Raw genomic sequence first — 18,274 nt, forward strand, 5'->3', positions numbered from 1 at the left:
TGCCCCTCTGCCTCAGTGCTTAGCATCTCATGTGTCTCCGACGGCCCACAGGACGGCCAGCTGATCGAGTGCCGCTGCTGCTATGGGGAGTTTCCATTCGAGGAGCTCACTCAGTGTGCGGATGCTCACTTGTTCTGCAAAGAATGTCTTATCAGATATGCCCAAGAGGCGGTCTTTGGATCTGGAAAGGTAAGACTCAACAGAATATGTCCGCACACACAGGAAATGTTCACAGAGTATGAGACCCCATCTATAGACGAGTGTAAATGCCTCGTGGAATTGCCCTTTCTGGGGTGAGGTGGAGCTTTTGAGACATGCTGGTAAGTGTGTGATTCCTAGACAATGCCTGGCTGGTGTGATTGTGTTGGTTGTAAAGCAGAGCAGATTTCTTCTTGGAATGGCACTGTTCCTCTGTGCCCTCATGCCTATTCCAGGAGCTCCGCGACTTCTTCACTCATCAAACCTTTTTTTTTTTTTTTTTTTAAGATTTTATTTATTTGACAGACAGAGATCACAAGTAGGCAGAGAGGCAGGCAGAGAGAGGAGGAAGCAGGCTCCCTGCTGAGCAGAGAGCCCGATGTGGGGCTCGATGTGGGGCTCGATCCCAGGACTGTGAGATCATGACCTGAGCCAAAGGCAGAGGCTTAACCCACTAAGCCACCCAGGAGCCCCACTCATCGCACCTTTTTGTAATAAAAATGAGATCCTTACAGCTGTTTGAATGAGAGTGCATTGTTGGGCTTTTTTTACACAAAATTTTTAAAGGATTTTATACTTGTAGTTAAATGAATAATTATTGGGATGCCTGGCTGGTTCAGTCAGAATAGCATGTGACTCTTCATTTGGGGGTCATGAGTTCAAGCCCCACGTTGGGTGTAGGGGACTACTTAAAAGTAAATAAGTGAACTTTAAAAATAGACAAAAAAAGAACTAGAAGCTTTGTAAAAAGGTAACTGTCCAAGATCATATTTCTCTGTCCGAAGTTAGTGTCTGTTGATACCAGCATAACATAATACAAAAAGGTGTTTTGTTTTGTGTTAAGGAATGCTTGAAAACCAGAACTACTTTTCATAAATAACTGACCAGTAATCATTCAACATCAGTTATGCTAAAGTCAGTTGCAGTTTTAGTGAAGAATGGAGTAACCATTATGAGCAGAATAATTGTTCCCCAGAGATGTCCCCATCCTCATCCCAGAACCTGTGGTTAGTTACCTTAATGACAGAGGAGAATTAATTAAGGTTGCTAGTTGGGTGGCCTTGAAATGGGGAGAGTATCCTGGATTATTTAGGTGGCCCAGTGTAATCACAAGCATCCTTAAAAATGGATATGAGAGGCAGAAGAGGAAGTGAGACTGATGTGGCATGGGAAGGACATCTGCTGATGGCTTTTGAAGATGATGGCCAGCGCCCACTGGGGCAGCTGTCCTGAAGGTTGTCTTCCTTTTTCTTGGAAGAGTTAGTCCCTTGACTCTGTCTGATGGGGTTAGGATCAAGACAGAGGCTTTTCACACAATCCCCTTGGATTTAGTCTGTATTCCTGTCCCCTCTTCTATCACTCGCCTTCTGCCTTCCTCGAGGTCTAGACGTCCAGCCTTTTTAGAGTGTCTGGAGGAAATCAACTCACTTCTCACAAATACCACCTTTTCAGACACTGCACGATAACCTTCCTTGTTGCTCTGCACCTTACTGTGATTCGGACTGATGGAGGCCCTCTGGTGCTGTATCATAGATGGACTTTGTGGGGTTTTATCACGGTTTCCTTGTTTTGAGCATGGCCTCTTTCTTTTCTTTTTTCTTTTTTTTTTTTTTTAAGATTTTATTTATTTATTTGACAGGCAGAGATCACAAGTAGGCAGAGAGGCAGGCAGAGAGAGAGGAGGAAGCAGGCTCCCTGCTGAGCAGAGAGCCCGATGTGGGGCTCGATCCCAGGACTCTGAGATCATGACCCGAGCCGAAGGCAGAGGCTTTAACCCACTGAGCCACTCAGGCTCCCCAAGCATGGCCTCTTTCTTAACCACTGTTTGCTTCCTGTTGAGGGATGCATCAAACCCCTGAGGCTTTTGTTTATCTAAAAATTTGGTTGAGTTTTTTTTTCTTTCCTTCTTTCTTTAATTTAATTTTACCTTTTTTTTTCTTTTTTTTTTTGCCTCCTGCCCTTATAATTCCAGTCAGAACTCAGCTGCATGGAAGGCAGTTGCACATGTTCGTTCCCAACCAGTGAGCTGGAGAAGGTGCTTCCCCAGACCATCCTGTATAAATACTACGAGCGGAAAGCCGAAGAAGAAGTTGCCGCAGCTTACGCCGATGAGCTTGTCAGGTGAGTTCTCAGAATTGGAGAGTGTTGTCTGTCACCTCATTCTCCATTATGAAGACTGCCTGAACACTTTCATTAGACAGTGAAAATCTCTAACAAAGCTGGATTTTCCAGGTCTTCTGGTCTTCTGAGCATTAAGGAGATAATTTTATTAATGGGAAAATCCACATTTCACATTTTTACTCACATTCCTTGGTACCTCTTAATCACTTAGCTTATAGGTACAGTCCTTACACATTGGGTTGGAGGATGGAGGAAGGGTGACATGGGCAAGGAGTTCTCACAGAGGTAGGGGTCTATGTTTATTGAGCAGTTTGCACTGAGGCAGGACCCAAAATGGCACCTGCATTTCCTGGTAAGAGCCAGCACAAAGGAGATCCTCGGTCTGTGTTTTCATTAAAAATAAGGAGATAAGGCTGTCCAAGTTAAACTCTATTTTAAAAAAGAAGTAAGAACAACAACAACAAAAAAAACAACAAAAAATAAAACTCTATGTTATTATGAACATGGAATCAATTTAATATTCTGGGTAATATTCCTTCTGCTGTTTTGATTATAGGTGCCCCTCCTGCAGCTTTCCTGCTCTGTTGGACAGTGATGTGAAGAGGTTCAGTTGTCCCAATCCTCGCTGCCGGAAGGTAGGGAAGCATATTTTTTCCTAGATTTGTTTTCTAGATTTTGATGTTACAGACCACTGATGGCCAGATATCTGCTGGTTATCTGCCTTTTGATCTGTGAGAAGGATTTGTGTGCCTCTCCTTTTCATGAAAGCAAATGAAGTTTGGTAGTTGGTGAATCATAGTTGACATGGTTGCAGAGATGGGGCCACCTGTGGAATTCCAGTCATCTCTTGGAGGCCTTCCTGTGAGGGCAAATGTTGTGATGTAAAATGTGAAGGGATAAAGGCCTCGGCATCATGGTGGCATCTCTGTTGCATCTGGTAGATTATTCACTAACTGATCTTATAAGAATTGATTGTGTTGGGTGTCAAAGCCGTCCAGTCATTTTGCTGCTGAAAATCTTTTTAAGTAGACCGCACTGTGAGCTAAGAACATCTTCAAATGTGTCAGCTATTTACAAGCCACTTAGAGTTTTTAAATGTCTAGCATCAACCTAGACAAGTATGTTGTAAGCCATTTTCCTAAAACAGCATGATCAGGGTGCCTGGGTGGCTCAGTCGGTGAAGGGTCTGCCTTCGGCTCAGGTTGTGATCTCAGAGTCCTGGGATCGAGCCCTGCGTCGTCGGGCTCCCTGCTCAGCAGGGCATCTTCTCTCTCCCTCAGCCCCCCTTCCTGCCTGGGCTCGTGTGCTCTTTCAAATAAATAAATAAGATCTTTAAAAAGAAAATAGCATGACCAGAGTGGAACATTATAATATCTCTGCCTTGTTGCGGGAGTGAAGAAATGAAAGTAGTCATTGGGAAAGGAGGAAGAAACCAAACTAATGGACTAAATTTTATTCCTTTTGTTTTCAGCATTCACATTTCTTTGTAAAACCTGAGTGTATTCTTAGAACTTACGTGTCCCCACCCTAAGGCTGTTGCTATAACAATTGTCCCAACAGTCTCTGGCTTTTGGAACTAAGTGGAGACCCTGACTGCCATTTGTGTCCCCTGAGCGCCCAGCACTGGAATGCCTGGGGAGGCAGTAGCCAAGGGAAGGAAGGGGAGAGTGGGGGGAAAGTGGAGATGCTGGAATGTTGTAGGTCTGAAGATCAGTAGTCCCGAAGGCTCACAAGCTGGGTGGGGCCAGGTTATGCAGGTCTTGAACACCAGTCTGAGGTGTCGGAGTGGGGACGACAGGGGGACTGAGATACCAGGGAGAGCTCTTTGGCTGTTGTAGGCCAGGTCAGAGACCCCCATCACTGCCACCTCCTGTGGAGTCTCCATGAATTGCTAAGATGGAGCTGGGAACTACATTTCCTCTGAGAATTCCAAATTAGACTCCCAATAAAACTGCTCATAAACAATTTGGAAGACCAAAGAGAAGGTGAGGTCAGTATTCTCCGGAGACAGTAACAGGCAGTCATATGGGCATATGTGAGTCTGAAACAGTGTCCTGTTAGTGTCTTCAGAACATCAGCCTGTGAAGTCAGTGAAAGTGTCTGAAGCAGAAACATCAAATATTCAGCGTCCTCTCCGTGAAAGGGATATACATATGTTCTTGAACTTGGAGGTGGCCATGTAGCTTCTTTTGGTCAATGAAATGTCTATGTGGATGAAGTCAGTCACTTGGAGAAAAAGTGGTAAAAACATGATTTGGGGTGACGTCAACAAGTAAGCAGCCCCAGACCTTCATTCCCCAGCCCCCTACAGATACACTGATCGATAGTACACAGACCAGCTCCCTTTACGAGAAACTTAGAAACCAATTAAGAGGCTCCTGCATTACAGACATTGCAAAGTTGGCTCCCTTGAAGCCTGTAGGAAAATTCATGAAACTCACTTGCCAGAGACCCATCTGCACATACAGGAAACCCCTAAATCCTAGCTTCCCCCCGGATGGAAGGAGAGGGAAGACTCGAACATAATCTAGTGTTCAGACTTCTTGAGCAGCTACCCAAGGGGCTGGCTTTGGTCTTTCGTGACACTAAGCATTGACAGGAAGGGGCACCAGGTTGGGGATTGCTGAGAACAAAGGCAGCATTTTATTTATTTACTTATTTAAGTAAGCTCTATACCCAACATGGGGCTTGAACTCAAGACCCAGAGATCCAAGAGTCACATGTTCTACTGACTGAGGTGCCAGGTGCCCCCAAAGGCAACATTTTAAGCTGACATACACTTGCTCACCACTGCCCTTCCCCTTAGTTTAGTGTTCAAAGAATTGGAGAAAACCCCCAACTCCTTGCTTCTGCCTGAGGAGGGAAAGAGCTGAAGCATAGGTCCGGTGTTCTGACTTTGGGAGTACTGCCTAAAGGGCTGGTTATTGTCTCACCTGACTCACCGCACTGACAGGACCCAGCGGACCCTAGATGCCTTGAACGCTAGAGCTGGGAGGCTCGGTGCTGCCCCAGAGGACCCACGGTTCAGACAGAGACAGCAGTTGATACGGTTTGACAGCTTCTCCCTTGGAGAAGGGAAGAGTGGAGCATGCACCCAGTGTTCTCGCTTCTTGGGGGAGGAGGTTTTTGAAGGGACTGGTTTCTCTTGCCTGCTTCAGCACTGATGAGACCCACCGTGCTCTAGATAACTGGGGGCTGCTGAGAACAAAAAGAAGGTGGACTGTGTATAGCAGTCCTGCGGTACTGTAGGCAGACACCAGAGATTTATAAATATTTATAAAAGATTTATAAAAGAGATTTATAAGCTCCTGAAAATAAGCTAGCAAAACTTCTCTAATTGGGAATTTACATTTGTTAAGTCCAGAGAAGACACATCCAAAGTAAAGGTTCCCAGAATCTATAGCTAGGTTGACTGGTAAAGGTCTTTCCCTATGCAAAGCCAGGGACTGTTTCTTCAAATGTATGGATCCTGCCACAAAGCAACAAGGCACAGGAAGAAATACAATGCAGTGATTTCGTGGATATAATGAAGGCACAGACAACAAAAACCAAAATAGACCAATAGGACTGCATCAGACTGAAAATCCTTTGCACAGCAAAGGAAACCATCAACAGTGAAAAGGTAGCCTGTGGAATGGGAGAAAGTATTTCCAAAGTATTTCTCTGATAAAGTGTTAATATCCATAGTACACAGGAATTCCTATAACTCAGTAACAGTCAGAAATAAGTTAATTTAAAAATGGGCAAAGGATTCAAATAGACATTTCTTCAAAGAGGACACGCAGATGGTCAGCAGGTATATGAAAAGGCACTCAGCATCACTTGTTGTCCAGGAAATGCAGATCAGAGCCACAGTGAGGTCGTCTCATATCTACTAGGACTCTCACTGACACAAAAAGGGGAAAAAGGAAATAGTGTTGATAAGGATGTGAAGAAATTGAAACCGTTGTACATTGCTGATGAAATTGTAAAGCAGTACATCCCCTATGGAAACTAAAAATTAAAAATACGGGCAGCTGGCTGGCTCCGTTGGTGGAGCGTGTGACTTTTGACCTCAGGGTGGTAAATGCCAGCCCCACATTAGGCAGATCACTTAGAAATAAAAATCTTGGGGCACCTGCGTAACTTAGTTGGTTAAGCATCCGATTCTTGATCTCAGCTTCTATCTTGATCTCAGGGTTGTGAGTTCAAGCCCCACATTGGGCTCCACACTGGGTGTAGAGGTGGGGAGGAGGGGGTGGTAAATAAATAAAATATTTTTTTTAATTAAAAAATATAAGTACCGTACAATCTAGTGATCCTACTTCTGAATATTTGTCCATTGAAAACGGGATCTTGAAGAGCTATTTGTGCTCTTGTTCATTACATTATTATTCACAGTAGGCAAGACATAAAAGCAGCATGTCTATCCATGGACGAATGGCTAAAGGAAGTGTCTTTCCGTACAATGGAATAGTAGTCAGGATGTTGAAGGAAAGAAGTCCTGTCATGCTACAACATAGGTGAACCTTGAGAACATGATGCTAATGAGATAAGCCTATCACGGCAAGACAAATTCTGTGTGATCCCACTTACTGCAGGTAGTAGTCACTTACAGAAGCCGGAAAGAGAATGGTGGTTGCCAGGGACTAGGGGAGGCGGGAACAGGGAACTGCTATGCAATGGCTGTGAAATTTCAGTCACCCAGGATGCAAAACTTGCCGAGATCTGCTTTACACCAGTGCATATGTAGTTAGCAGTACTGTACTGTACACTTTCAGATTTGTTCATAGGGTAGATTTCATGTATTGTGGGTTTTTTTAACCCAACAAAAAAGAAAGCTAATGGTTCATTGTCCCTTCCTTCTGCCAAGATGGACATGTAGAAGTAAGTCTCTGTTTGGAGCTACTGAAGTTTGAGTTGGTTCCAACAGCATAACCTAGCGTGTCCTGACTGGTACAGATCTTGAGAACCAAAACAGATGATGGGGGTGGAGAAAAGGAACAGATTTGAAAGATAATGGAGAGATAGGATTCGAAGGACACACTCTGGCTGGAGGGGTAGGGAGAAGTCCAGATGACTGACTTCTCTGGTTTGGGCGGTAAGTGGGTGATGAGGCTATTCACGCGCAGTTGCAAATTGAGTAGACGAAGAGGGGCGCCTGAGTGGCTCAGTTAGCTGAGCATCAGACACTTGATTTTGGCTCAGGTCGTGATCTCGAGGTCATGAGATTCTGCCCCATGTTGGGCTCCACACTGGGCCTGGAGCCTGCTTAGTATTCTCTCCCCTCCCCTCTCTTAGAAAAAGGAAAAAAAGAACAGAATAAGATTCCAGGAGAGAAGGTTGGTCGATTTTGTTTTAGACATGTAGAGTTTTGAGGCTGGAGGTGTTCAGTTTGTGTATGTTTGCCTGGCACATAGTAGGTGCTCAGTAATTACTTAGAAAGTGATTGGAGTCAGGAACATGAGGCAGGATCTAGGCTAGAGGAAAATTCTGTAGTCAAGAGTAAGAAGCATTGGAAGGAGGGAGCCCTGGGGACAGGGAACACATATGGGAGCACGGAAAGCCTGAGGCAGGCCATCTAAGTTACAGGAGTTAGAGAATGAATGGTGACAGCATTTTGCTGTCTCATCAAATTCATAGATGAGTTTAGGGAAATAATTATCATTAAAGTGAGTCCTGATAGGTTCAAAGCATGTATTTACATTTTTTCAGATCCTTTTATGTCCCTTAGTAATGTTTTCCAGTAAAGAGAATGCATCATAAGGCTTTCTCAATGACAGTGTGCTTCAGAACTTGACCCTCCCTGCATATGAGAGCATCCACGTTCTGGACAGTTTCCACCTTCGGGTAATGTCTGCAGAGTTTGGCCCACCATGGAAAATAAAGTAAAAACTGTCTCTTGGGAACCTGAGGCAGAGACAGCAGGTTGGGAAGTTCCTGCCCTGTTCTTCACTGGGGAAGGGAGGGATAGCTTACAATTAGGTCTAAAGTGGTCCCTCCTTATTCGGCACTATGGAGAGTCACCACTAGGTGGCACTGACACTCCATGAGAAATCGTTTTCCTCTTGAGCAGTTGAGAAGTATGTCAGTCAGCAAGACTGTGTCTCATAAACAGAATTCTTTTAGGCTCAGTACCAAAGCAAACCACTGTGTGCATTTGGAATTTAATATCAGAGATGTCAGTGTTTTTAGAACCTGTGCTTTTACCTTTTTCACTTAAATTAATTCCCCTTATGACATCGTTTCTTTTCAGCTAGGTGGCTAAACCAGCCATTAATCCTTGTGGATTGCTTATGTTTAAGAAATGAGCCACAAACTGATTTTTGGCCCGTGTGAGACTAAGGGCATCTGCTTCCTCATTGCAGTGTCTTTGCCAGTAATCTAAACTCCGGTTAGATTTCCAGGAACTTGTCACTCTGAGATGAGGCGTTTATATTACTGCATTATCTAGAGGCGGGCTTGAATGCCTGGAATCATTCCTCTAAAATCCCTGAAGAGAATAAGATACTGTATCTTTGATGAAATGGGGAGAGAGTCTTTGTTTCATTGATATGATGGAATGCTTTTGTCAAGGCCCTCAGAGCCCTCTGTGTTTGCAGATAAAGGATTCATCGGTTTGTTTTCAGCATGGTGCTTTTAGGAATGAATTGAATGTGTTTGGTGTGGGACTGCAGAGTGTCAGATAAAAGGAGATTTGAAAATGATGCATTTGGAATATTTATTCTGAGGGTCAGAATTTCCCTGTTGAGTCTTTCTGTACTTTTCCAGAATCCTAGCTTTGCTCCATAAATTCAGAGTTTTGTACGTAGAGCTTTCCAGAAAGGTAGCCAGAGCTAGAAGGTGGAGGTTTAAGACTATTCATGAAGTAAGTGCCAAGGGAGGGAGCCCTATCAGGTGGCAAGACTTTAGTCGAAGAACTGTGAAGGACCCCTGGCTGGGTGTTCCGTAGTGAAACCAAGAGGGTGAGCGTGGCTGGACAATCACACGTCTTTTCCTGGTGTGACTTGTACTTGTTTTCCTGTGTCTTTCTCACCTTTCTTTCCTGTGTTTCTCTTGTCTCTTCCTTACTCCTCTTTTTCTACTGTTTCCAGACCCCATCCTGTCCTTTGTAGCGTTCAGTGTTATTGACTCCACAGCAGTGAAATATAACCAGAATTCACATCTGCAGTGAACCAATTTGTTGCTAAAAAACCAGCATCTGCGGCCGCCTACCGTAGCTGGATGGTTGCGTGAAGAGAATGTAAATGAGCCTGGACCAGCTGTCAGTGCCAGGGAGGCTCCAGCTGTGACAGTGGACGCTTGGCACTTACTAGCACCACTATAATTTGAGGCCCAGCCAGTCAGCTGACGCCTGTGCTGAGCAGAGGAGTTTACATTTATCTAGATCGGAATGAAGCTTGATCCTCTTGTTCTCACTATCAGGAAGGATCTTTATTTAGGAAGTTATGTTGACAAGAGCCGAATGTTTGGGTAACAAAAGGATTTTTTAAGTCCCAGAGTAAGCGCTCATTCTCTGGCGTGGAAGTCCAGGCTTCATCATGCAAGTCCACAAAAGAAGTGGGGTGAGGTGGGATGGGAATTCCCTCCCGGGGATTTGGCATGCCCCTGTTCACAAGGTGAGTCACTTCCTTCAGAGCCGGAGGGTTCCGGCGGAATAGTTTAAGACCACAGGCTGCGTGGCATGCAGGCATGTTGGGTAGGTGCCTTTCAGGGCTCTCAGCTCCCGGCATTTCCCCTAGCCACCCAAAAAAGTGACCTCTGAGGCGTGGAGTGGAGGGACAGTATTTACCCAATGATGAGAACCCAGAGGGAGGCCTCCCTGCCTCAGACACAGTCCCAGAGTAGATCTCAAGCAGCATCCCAGTGGGTGCCCTCCCGTCAATCCTGGAGCAGAGCTGGCATCGTGGCAGTGAGGTTTCAGGATCTAACTCTGTTTTTAACTTAATATTTTTGTTATTTTCCAGTTTTTAAAATTCCTTGTAGCAAACAGCTACAGTGTTTGTGTTCATCATCGGCTTCTTGATCCTTAGAAGATTTTGGTCGACAATTACACTTCGTTACTTAACATCTTCACACATCTAACACTGTGACTAGAGAGCCTGGTTCTTTCAGTGGATGTGCGTGTGTGTGTGTTCCCAAGAAGAATAAAAACAACAAAAGGCAAATACTGTTTACCTTTTTTCCTATACTGCCTTCCCAGTAAAAGTCCTATAAAATACGGTGTCTGCTGCTGTTTGCAGCACTTACCTGAAAAGGAGAGAGAGATCTACTCAAAGGGAGGAAAGGTAAAATGTATACATGGGAGACGGTTGCGCTTGGCAGCTCAGTCAGTAGAGCTTGCGGCTCTTGGTCTTGGGGTTGTGAGTTCAGTCCCCATGTTGGGTGTAGAGGTTGCTCAGAAATACAAAATCTTGGGGTGCCTGGGTGGCTCAGTCCTTAAGCGTCTGCCTTGGGCTCAGGTCATGATCCCTGGGATCATGTCCTGTGTCAGGCTCCCTGCTCTGCTTCTCCCTCTGCCCCTCCTCCCACTCATTCTCTCAATCCCTCTCTCTCAAATAAATAAAAATCTGTATACACACATGTATACATACGTGTGTACACACAAGTTAAAGAGAAAAGCTAATATAAATAAAACGGGTTTTTTTTTTCGTTTCTCCTTGGTCCTATGGGAGTAGTTTTTATTCCTATATTTAATCTTTTCTGTCCCTTGACACTGGGCATTGAGCAGTGAAAACAACTGCCTCCCCTTCCTGGCCTGCCTTCGAGGAGGCTGACAGGATGGTAAATGGGCACCGGCAGGACAGCGGGGTGGCCCCTCCAGCAGGCCGGGGCAGCCCTCGTACTTCTACCCTGGGAACTCGGGTCGGCGCTGCCTCTTCCGCACACAGAGGAGCGCATTTCAGAACCCAGGCAGTCCAGGCAGGCTGAGCTGTCCGTGTGGACTTGGGTGTTCGCCCATTTCCTTGACACGCACCCCACCCCACCCAGGAGGTGGGCATGACTCTGCCTTGCCCCCAGAGAGCATTCCGGGACTTCTTTTCTCACCCGGGGAAGCTGCTCTAGATGCTTAAAATGTTGCCACCTTCCAGGAGACAAATCACAGAACTCTCCGTTCCGAATGAAGAGGCTTTGTGTTCCTCTTCCGTCAGCAGTGCTTGGAACACACACTTGTGCTGGGCTTTATTAGGAAGTTCGGAATTTGGAGAGTTCTCTGGAAGACCGCTGTGTGAGAAGCATTCGCTGGCGTGCGGCTCTGGACCCAGCGCTGAGCCCCGCGCGCCGTGAAGCCGCAGATAGTGAGGCGCCCGTGGCTGCCGCCTGCGCTGCGGCTCAGAAGACAGCCTGGCGTCCCGGAGAAGACAAGGGATTTTGACGTTAAACCGGCTCAGGCTTTCGTCCCAGCTCTTCTGCTTCTTGGCTTTGTGACTTAGGGTAAATACGCCCCTTCCCTGAGCCACAGCATTTAAATCTGTAAAATGAGACCGGTTGCACCTACCTCACAGACGTCTGGGGAGAAGTCAGTGTCGTGCTGGGTGTGTCTCAAGGCGGGGGCAGGGGAGTAAGCGGGACGGCGCCAGCTCCGGTGCATGGCACGTCTTGGGTCAGGAAACGAGCTGCCACACAGGGAAGGTGGAGACGGACGCCAGCAGTGCGCGCAGGTGAGGAATTCCTAGAAAGGAGGAAATTGTCCCATATTTCTAAACTCTCCCTCAAGAGTGTGGAATTCCCCTAAGGTGGGCAGATGTAAAGTCCCATTAGGGACCAAAAGATGACTTCTCACATACCTTAGCTTCTCAAATCACGTACTCAGAAAACCTTTCTCACTAGCGTGCCACAGTGGAAAGAGGATAGGGTTTTTTAAGCTAAATTTTGTGCTGATATGTTCTGTAAGAAATGACTACTGTTGCTTTAGCCTGCGTTGTTCAAGTTGAGAGAAGGACCCGTGCTTCTGTGGGGAGAGCCGTGTCCTGATGAAGGCCACCTGTGCCCTACGAGTCTCAGTTTTTGGTCCACAGCACTACTGTGTCCCTCCTTTTGGGTTTCTCATTGATTTTTTTTTTTTTAATCCCTTTCTGAAAGGATTGGCATTTCAGGGAATATTTCAAGAGATGAGTGTAGGAAGGACCTAGAAAAACAATAGTTCGTTTTGCTAGAGAACCCAGAATTAGTCACATTGAAGATAAAAAAATCTATGGTTTGTCTCCATGACACATGGGTTATGGTTTTTTTTTTTTTTTAAAGATTTTATTTATTTATTTGACAGAGATCACAAGTAGGCAGAGAGGCAGGCAGAGAGAGAGAGGAGGAAGCAGGCTCCCTGCGGAGCAGAGAGCCCGATGCGGGGCTCGATCCCAGGACCCTGGGATCATGACCTGAGCTGAAGGCAGAGGCTTAACCCACTGAGCCACCCAGGCATTCCTGTCTTTTTTTTTAAGATTTTATTTATTTATTTGACAGGCAGAGATCACAAGTAGGCAGAGAGAAAAGGAAACAGGCTCCCCACTGAGCAGAGAGCCCAATGCGGGACTCGATCCCAGGACCGCAAGATCATGACCTGAGCCAAAGGCAGAGGCTTTAACCCACTGAGCCACCCAGGCGCCCCTGTTTTTTGTCTTCTTGGTAGGTACAGATCTTTGAGTCTTGACGACCCCACCCACCCACAGTTTGGCAGTCAGGCCCGGAAGTCAGGGCTGCTCACAGTTTCACTGTCCTTGTAGTGAAAGGACATACCTCCTTGTCTCTCTTTTGTTGTTTGGGTTTCTGCTAAGATATGTTGTCTGTGGTATGGAAAGAGACTGTGAATTTTTAACAGACTTGGATGGGCATGTTATTAAAGCTGACCGTTTCTTCTGGTTTCTGTGGCCACCATGAGCCATTGCTTATCAGACTCACCACAGCCTAGCCCTGTTCACAAACCATATGGGGATCATAAGCTCTGAGTGCCTATCTTTCTGGAAACCACAGTTAATTTGTTTAGTGCCTTCATATGTTTTGTTAAAATAACTTAATGGTTTTCTTGTGTGTGCCTGTGGCCTCATCAAAGGAGAGACACATTTTGATTCAAAGTCTTTAGAAATCTCATGTTAAAAATCCCTTAAGAATTGATGTCTACAAAGTATCTTTTTATAGTCATTTGCCTTTTTGTCTTTCCACTAATTGTGTGACCAGGTGTCAACATTTTAATTTAATTCATTTTACTGGTTCTCATTGCAGTGTCCTTGGAGGAGTGTGCCTGCGTCACATGTGCATGTGTGTGCATCGCGTGTGCGTGTGTGTGGTATGCACGTGAGTGTCAGAGCACAGAGCCTTCATGTCCCCTCTTTGCGTTCTCAGCACAGAGCACTGCAGGGCTTCCACCCTTGCAGGTAGAAGAGAAATTGTTGCTATGGTAATAGCACAGGCATGAAAACACCCCATCTCCCTGTGGGTGTGTGTGTCAGGGAGGAGGAATGTGGGCAAGGGAAACAGGAGCAAAGACGAATGCTTAAAGCACAGAGCAGAGCTATCGCAGGGTGGAATTTCTCATGTGTACTGTTGGATTCAAGGTCATTTTCCTATTGCTGGGTAGTGCCTGAGCAATGTAAATGGCGTTTGACTGTTCAGTGTCCTCCCTGACTTGGAGACAAACATATAGAGAATGAGGAGGCCCTCTTTCACCCCCGAGGCTGCATGGCCCTCTCCCAGACCACGATTAGAAATGCATGTCTGTATCTGTGGGCCAGTTTACTGTTCTGAGTGAAATTAACTGCGCGGACGCAGAGCCCACTGCCCTTCGTCTCCACGGTAACAGGCTCGGGAGCCAGCCCTGCCATTTCTTGAGAGTGAATGGCAGCTGTGTGCTTTGTATCTGCACCACATACCAGTGCTCCTTGAGAAAACGACCTTGGCGACTAGGATCAGCTCTGACAAACTGAGTCCAGCTTGGCCAAGGTCAGGGTAAGAAGCACAGCCTCGGCTCCTGCGCCGTTCTGTCAGAGCAAAGGCGGTCCCGGTCCTGTGAGATGGGGGTTTGGCACCTTCAATAGGCAGATGTTGACAGGCCTGCCAGTGGAGCTCTCACCAGTGGTGTCTTTCGGGGACTTTCTGCTCCTTGTTTGCTCAGTCACAGCTAGCGGGGGACATGAGGAACCAAATCCAGGGCTGCCTTACTTGGTATTAGGTGGTTCTAGGTGTGATTTGGGTATAGCTGGCTGGTATTAAGAGTCCTTGTCTTTTAGAGATACAAACTGAAATGCTTATAAATGAAATGATACGTCATCTGAGATTTGCTTTAAAATTATACTGGGCAGGGGTGCCTGAGTGGCTCAGTGGGTTAAAGCCTCTGCCTTCAGCTCAGGTCATGATCCCAGGGTCCTGGAATCGAGCCCCGCATCGGGCTCTCTGCTCCGTGGAGAGCCTGCTTCCTCCTCTCTCTCTGCCTACTTGTGACCTCTGTCTGTCGAATAAATAAATAAAATGTTTAAAATAAAATAAAATTATACTGGGCAGGGGCGCCTGAGTGGCTCAGTGGGTTAAGCCTCTGCCTTTGGCTCGGGTCATGATCTCAGGGTCCTGGGATCGAGCCCCGCATCAGACTCTCTGCTTAGCAGGGAGCCTGCTTACCCCTCTCTGTCTGTCTGCCTCTCTGTCTACTTGTGATCTCTCTCTGTCAAATAAATAAATAAAATCTTTTAAAAAATAAATAAAATTACGCCGGGCCAAAAAAAAAAAAAAAAATTACACTGGGCAGGGATGCCTGGGTGGTTCAGTCATTAAGTGTCTGCCTTTGGCTCAGGTCATGACCCCAGAGTCCTGGGATGGAGCCCCGTATCAGGCTCCCTGCTCAACAGGAAGCCTGCTTCTCCCTCTCTCACTCTCCCTGCTTGTGTTCCCCTTCTCACTGTCTCTCTCTGTCAAATAGGCAAATAAAAGTCTTTATAAAAAATAAATAAAATAAAATTACACTGAGCAAGAGAAGATGGGAGAGTAGATGGGGTACAAAAAGCTAATTGGCCCTGAGTTGATAATTATTAAACCTGAGGGATGGGTATGTGGGGACCCATCACTCATGTTTATTGCTTACACTTTTATATATTTAAAAAGTTAATTTTTAAAACATCATATTGAGAAAAAAACTAGTTTCACTTGACTTTTCTATATTTGTGTTCTTACCTACTTTGTTGCTTTGAAGGCATCTCACTTTGGGGAACTGCAAAGATCTGTACTTAGATGTCCAATTCTGTGGAATGGTCACTTTTTTAAGAGATGAGGGAAATTTGTTACATAATAGGAAAATGTTAACAGCTCTTTGTGGGAAGATGAAAGGGCTGGTCATCTTGGAGGAGGGAAGGCTGTGTGTGTGTGTCTATCTGTCTATGGTTTCTGTATTTGTACAAGATTCTTCTGTAGGAGTGGTCATGACTTGGTGTTTTCCAGCTTCCCTGAGAAAAAAAGACTTCAGCTACCCCGAAGGAAATCTAGAACGGATCACTAGACCATAATATAACCAGTGAAACAGGGTCTAGGAACCTGGGCCCCTGTGCCAAGGCCCTGTTGGAGGCTTTTGGACAGCTTTGGATAGGCTTGCTCTGGAATGACTTCCAGCATATGGTGTAGCTTTGAGGCCAGAGAAGAGACCAGATGACCTTTTGGGTTTCCTTCCAGTCCAAAGTCCCTGGTTTCCAATACTGAGGGTTTTCAAACTGGTGTTTGTATTTGCTTTCCAAAGAGAAATAGTCTAAGAGTTTCTCAGATCAAATCCCTATAGCCTCATAAAAGCACTTTTCAGTTTTATTTCATCAGAAATTCGTATGAGAAAAGCGTTTTAAGTTTCAAAAGTTCCCTATACCTGAGAAGCTGATTGAGATTCTAGCCCAAAGAGAGTGATGTAGGCCACAATTTTTCCTTCTCTTGTCTTTGACTGCAGTTTGTCCTTTCCACTTCTTCTCCCCTCTTCAGTGAGATTTTGCTGTTCCAGACATCTCCAATTGCCATAATCCTCTTGGCTCCCCGGCCCTCTCACCTCCCATAAAAGCCTCTTCCTCTTCTCTCCCGAGGCCGGCGCCCACTCTGACCTCCCCTTAGCTTTCACAGCATGGCTCTTCTCTCCAGGCAGACTCCCTGTCCCTGAGCCCTCTGTCACCATGGCCCTGTCTGCTGTGCAGCGCTTCCTTCTCCCCTGCATTCTTCCCTTGGACTCACACCTTCCTACAACTTTGGCCTTGCTTTCTTAGCTGCTCCCTCAGCATAGGCTTATGTCAACACAGGTTGGTTGGCTTTGATTGGAATTTGGTCATTCCAATCAGATTTTTATGGAGTATTGCTATGCCTCAAGAAATACACAACAGGCAGCAACAGTCCTACCCTGAGATCTGGGTCAAGGGAAGCCAACTCCCTTGTGCAGACAGCTAAATAGTGAGATGTAATGGGAACCCCTGGAGAAAGAGGGAGGGAGGGGACAGTCATTTTCATTGGGCACAGTCTGGAAACACTTTGTGAAGAGCTGGATCTTGGCCTAACAGAGTCTTTTTTTTTTTTTTTTTAAGATTTTATTTATTAATTTTACAGACAGAGATCACAAGTAGGTAGAGAGGGAGGCAGAGAGAGAGAGAGGAGGAAGCAGGCAGAGAGCCTGATGTGGGACTCAATCCCAGGACCCTGAGACCATGACCTGAGCAGAAGGCAGAGGGTTAACCCACTGAGCCACCAAGGGGCCCTTGGCCTGACAGAGTCTTAACGGGACCTGATAGGTGCAGGTAGACCAGTATTCCCAGCCCGGGAGTGACGCAGACAGAGCTATTCAAGGGTCAACCAGTAGACGTGTGTGACAGAAGAAAGTTGACTAGGAAGATGGATGGACTCTAGCTCAAAAAGGGCTCTACAAAGTAGAGGCCTGACTCTGATTCTGGACACACCAGGGTGCTATTGCAAGCCTGATGTAGAGATGGTGTGATCAAAGTGCTAGTGGAAGCATCCTGTACAGCCACAAAAGAGGACATGGGGGATGGGGAGAGATGGAAGGGTGGGTGGCAGCGGGTGGTGCCTGGAACATCTGGTTGTTTCTGGTGACCTAGCAGCCTGAGACCTGGGGATACACAGTGCTCTTGTGGTCCTTGGTTAACAAAACGTCTAATCCCAAAGCCCATTTGTGCAGTGCTGTGGACGTTTGCTAGCGTTCTTCTACCCTTCTCCAGGAGGCCTCGGTGGGAGTGAATTGGCCTAAAGAAACACCAGTCTTGGGATACCTGGGTGGCTCACTTAGTTAAGCGTCTGCCTTCAGCTTAGGTCATGATCCCAGGGTCCTGGGACCGAGTTCTTTGTCAGCGGGGAGCCTGCTTCTCCCTTTGCCTGCTACTCCCCATCTGTGCACTCAAGCACATGCTCTCTCTCGCCCACACTGACAGGTAAATAAATATAATCTTCCAAAAAAGAAAAGAAGAGAAACACCAGTCTTCTGAGGCTGACTGAGGGGCCAGAGGGGAGAGGCAGCTGGTCCAAGGCTAGCAGTGGATCCTGGGCGTACACATGCGGGAGGCCGGCTGGCACTGGAGCACACACACCACCCACGCCCCACACCCCACACCCTCCCCGCCCCCGTTGGAAGAGGAGGGAGGTAGAGGGGATGCTGTGGTGGAGGGGTCTGCAGTCCTGGCTACAGGAAAACCGGACATTTGGCCTCTCATTTAGTGGCTGCTACTTTGCTCCAGTTCCATGGCCAATGTGGTTTTCTTAATCCTTGGGTGCTTTAAATATGGAAGAAACCATGTAACCATCACAAGCTTTTTCCCACCCATTTAAAAAAAGGCTTGTTTTCCAGCCGAAAGCTTGTTGGATAAGCTTAATTTCTCTCACTCAGATAAGCTTAATTTCCCTAACTCCGATGTGCATACAGAGAATTGCCTAATTCTCCTTTTGCAACATGTTTTCCCAGCTGCTGGGAGGCCTCTTTTTTTTCTGTGAGCCTCCTGACAGAAATGCAAACAATTTAAGGCCC

At 46.3% G+C, this 18,274-nt stretch overlaps 1 protein-coding gene across 4 annotated transcripts in view; it reads left to right on the forward strand.

Moving 5' to 3' along the window:
* The window catches only part of RNF216 (ring finger protein 216), a 141,012-nt gene that overhangs the window by 55,583 nt on the left and 67,155 nt on the right, over nt 1-18,274 (forward strand). For all 4 annotated transcript variants that reach the window (XM_032872746.1, XM_032872749.1, XM_032872748.1 and 1 more), the window contains exons 11-13: nt 52-189; nt 2,171-2,319; nt 2,876-2,954. In XM_032872746.1, the coding sequence (XP_032728637.1) occupies nt 52-189; nt 2,171-2,319; nt 2,876-2,954 (366 nt within the window). The remainder of the gene's footprint in view (nt 1-51; nt 190-2,170; nt 2,320-2,875; nt 2,955-18,274) is intronic.

This window comes from Lontra canadensis, unplaced genomic scaffold, assembly GCF_010015895.1.
Source record: "Lontra canadensis isolate GAN:19392208 unplaced genomic scaffold, GSC_riverotter_1.0 scaffold45, whole genome shotgun sequence".
In the NCBI taxonomy this organism is placed as follows: Eukaryota; Metazoa; Chordata; class Mammalia; order Carnivora; family Mustelidae; genus Lontra; species Lontra canadensis.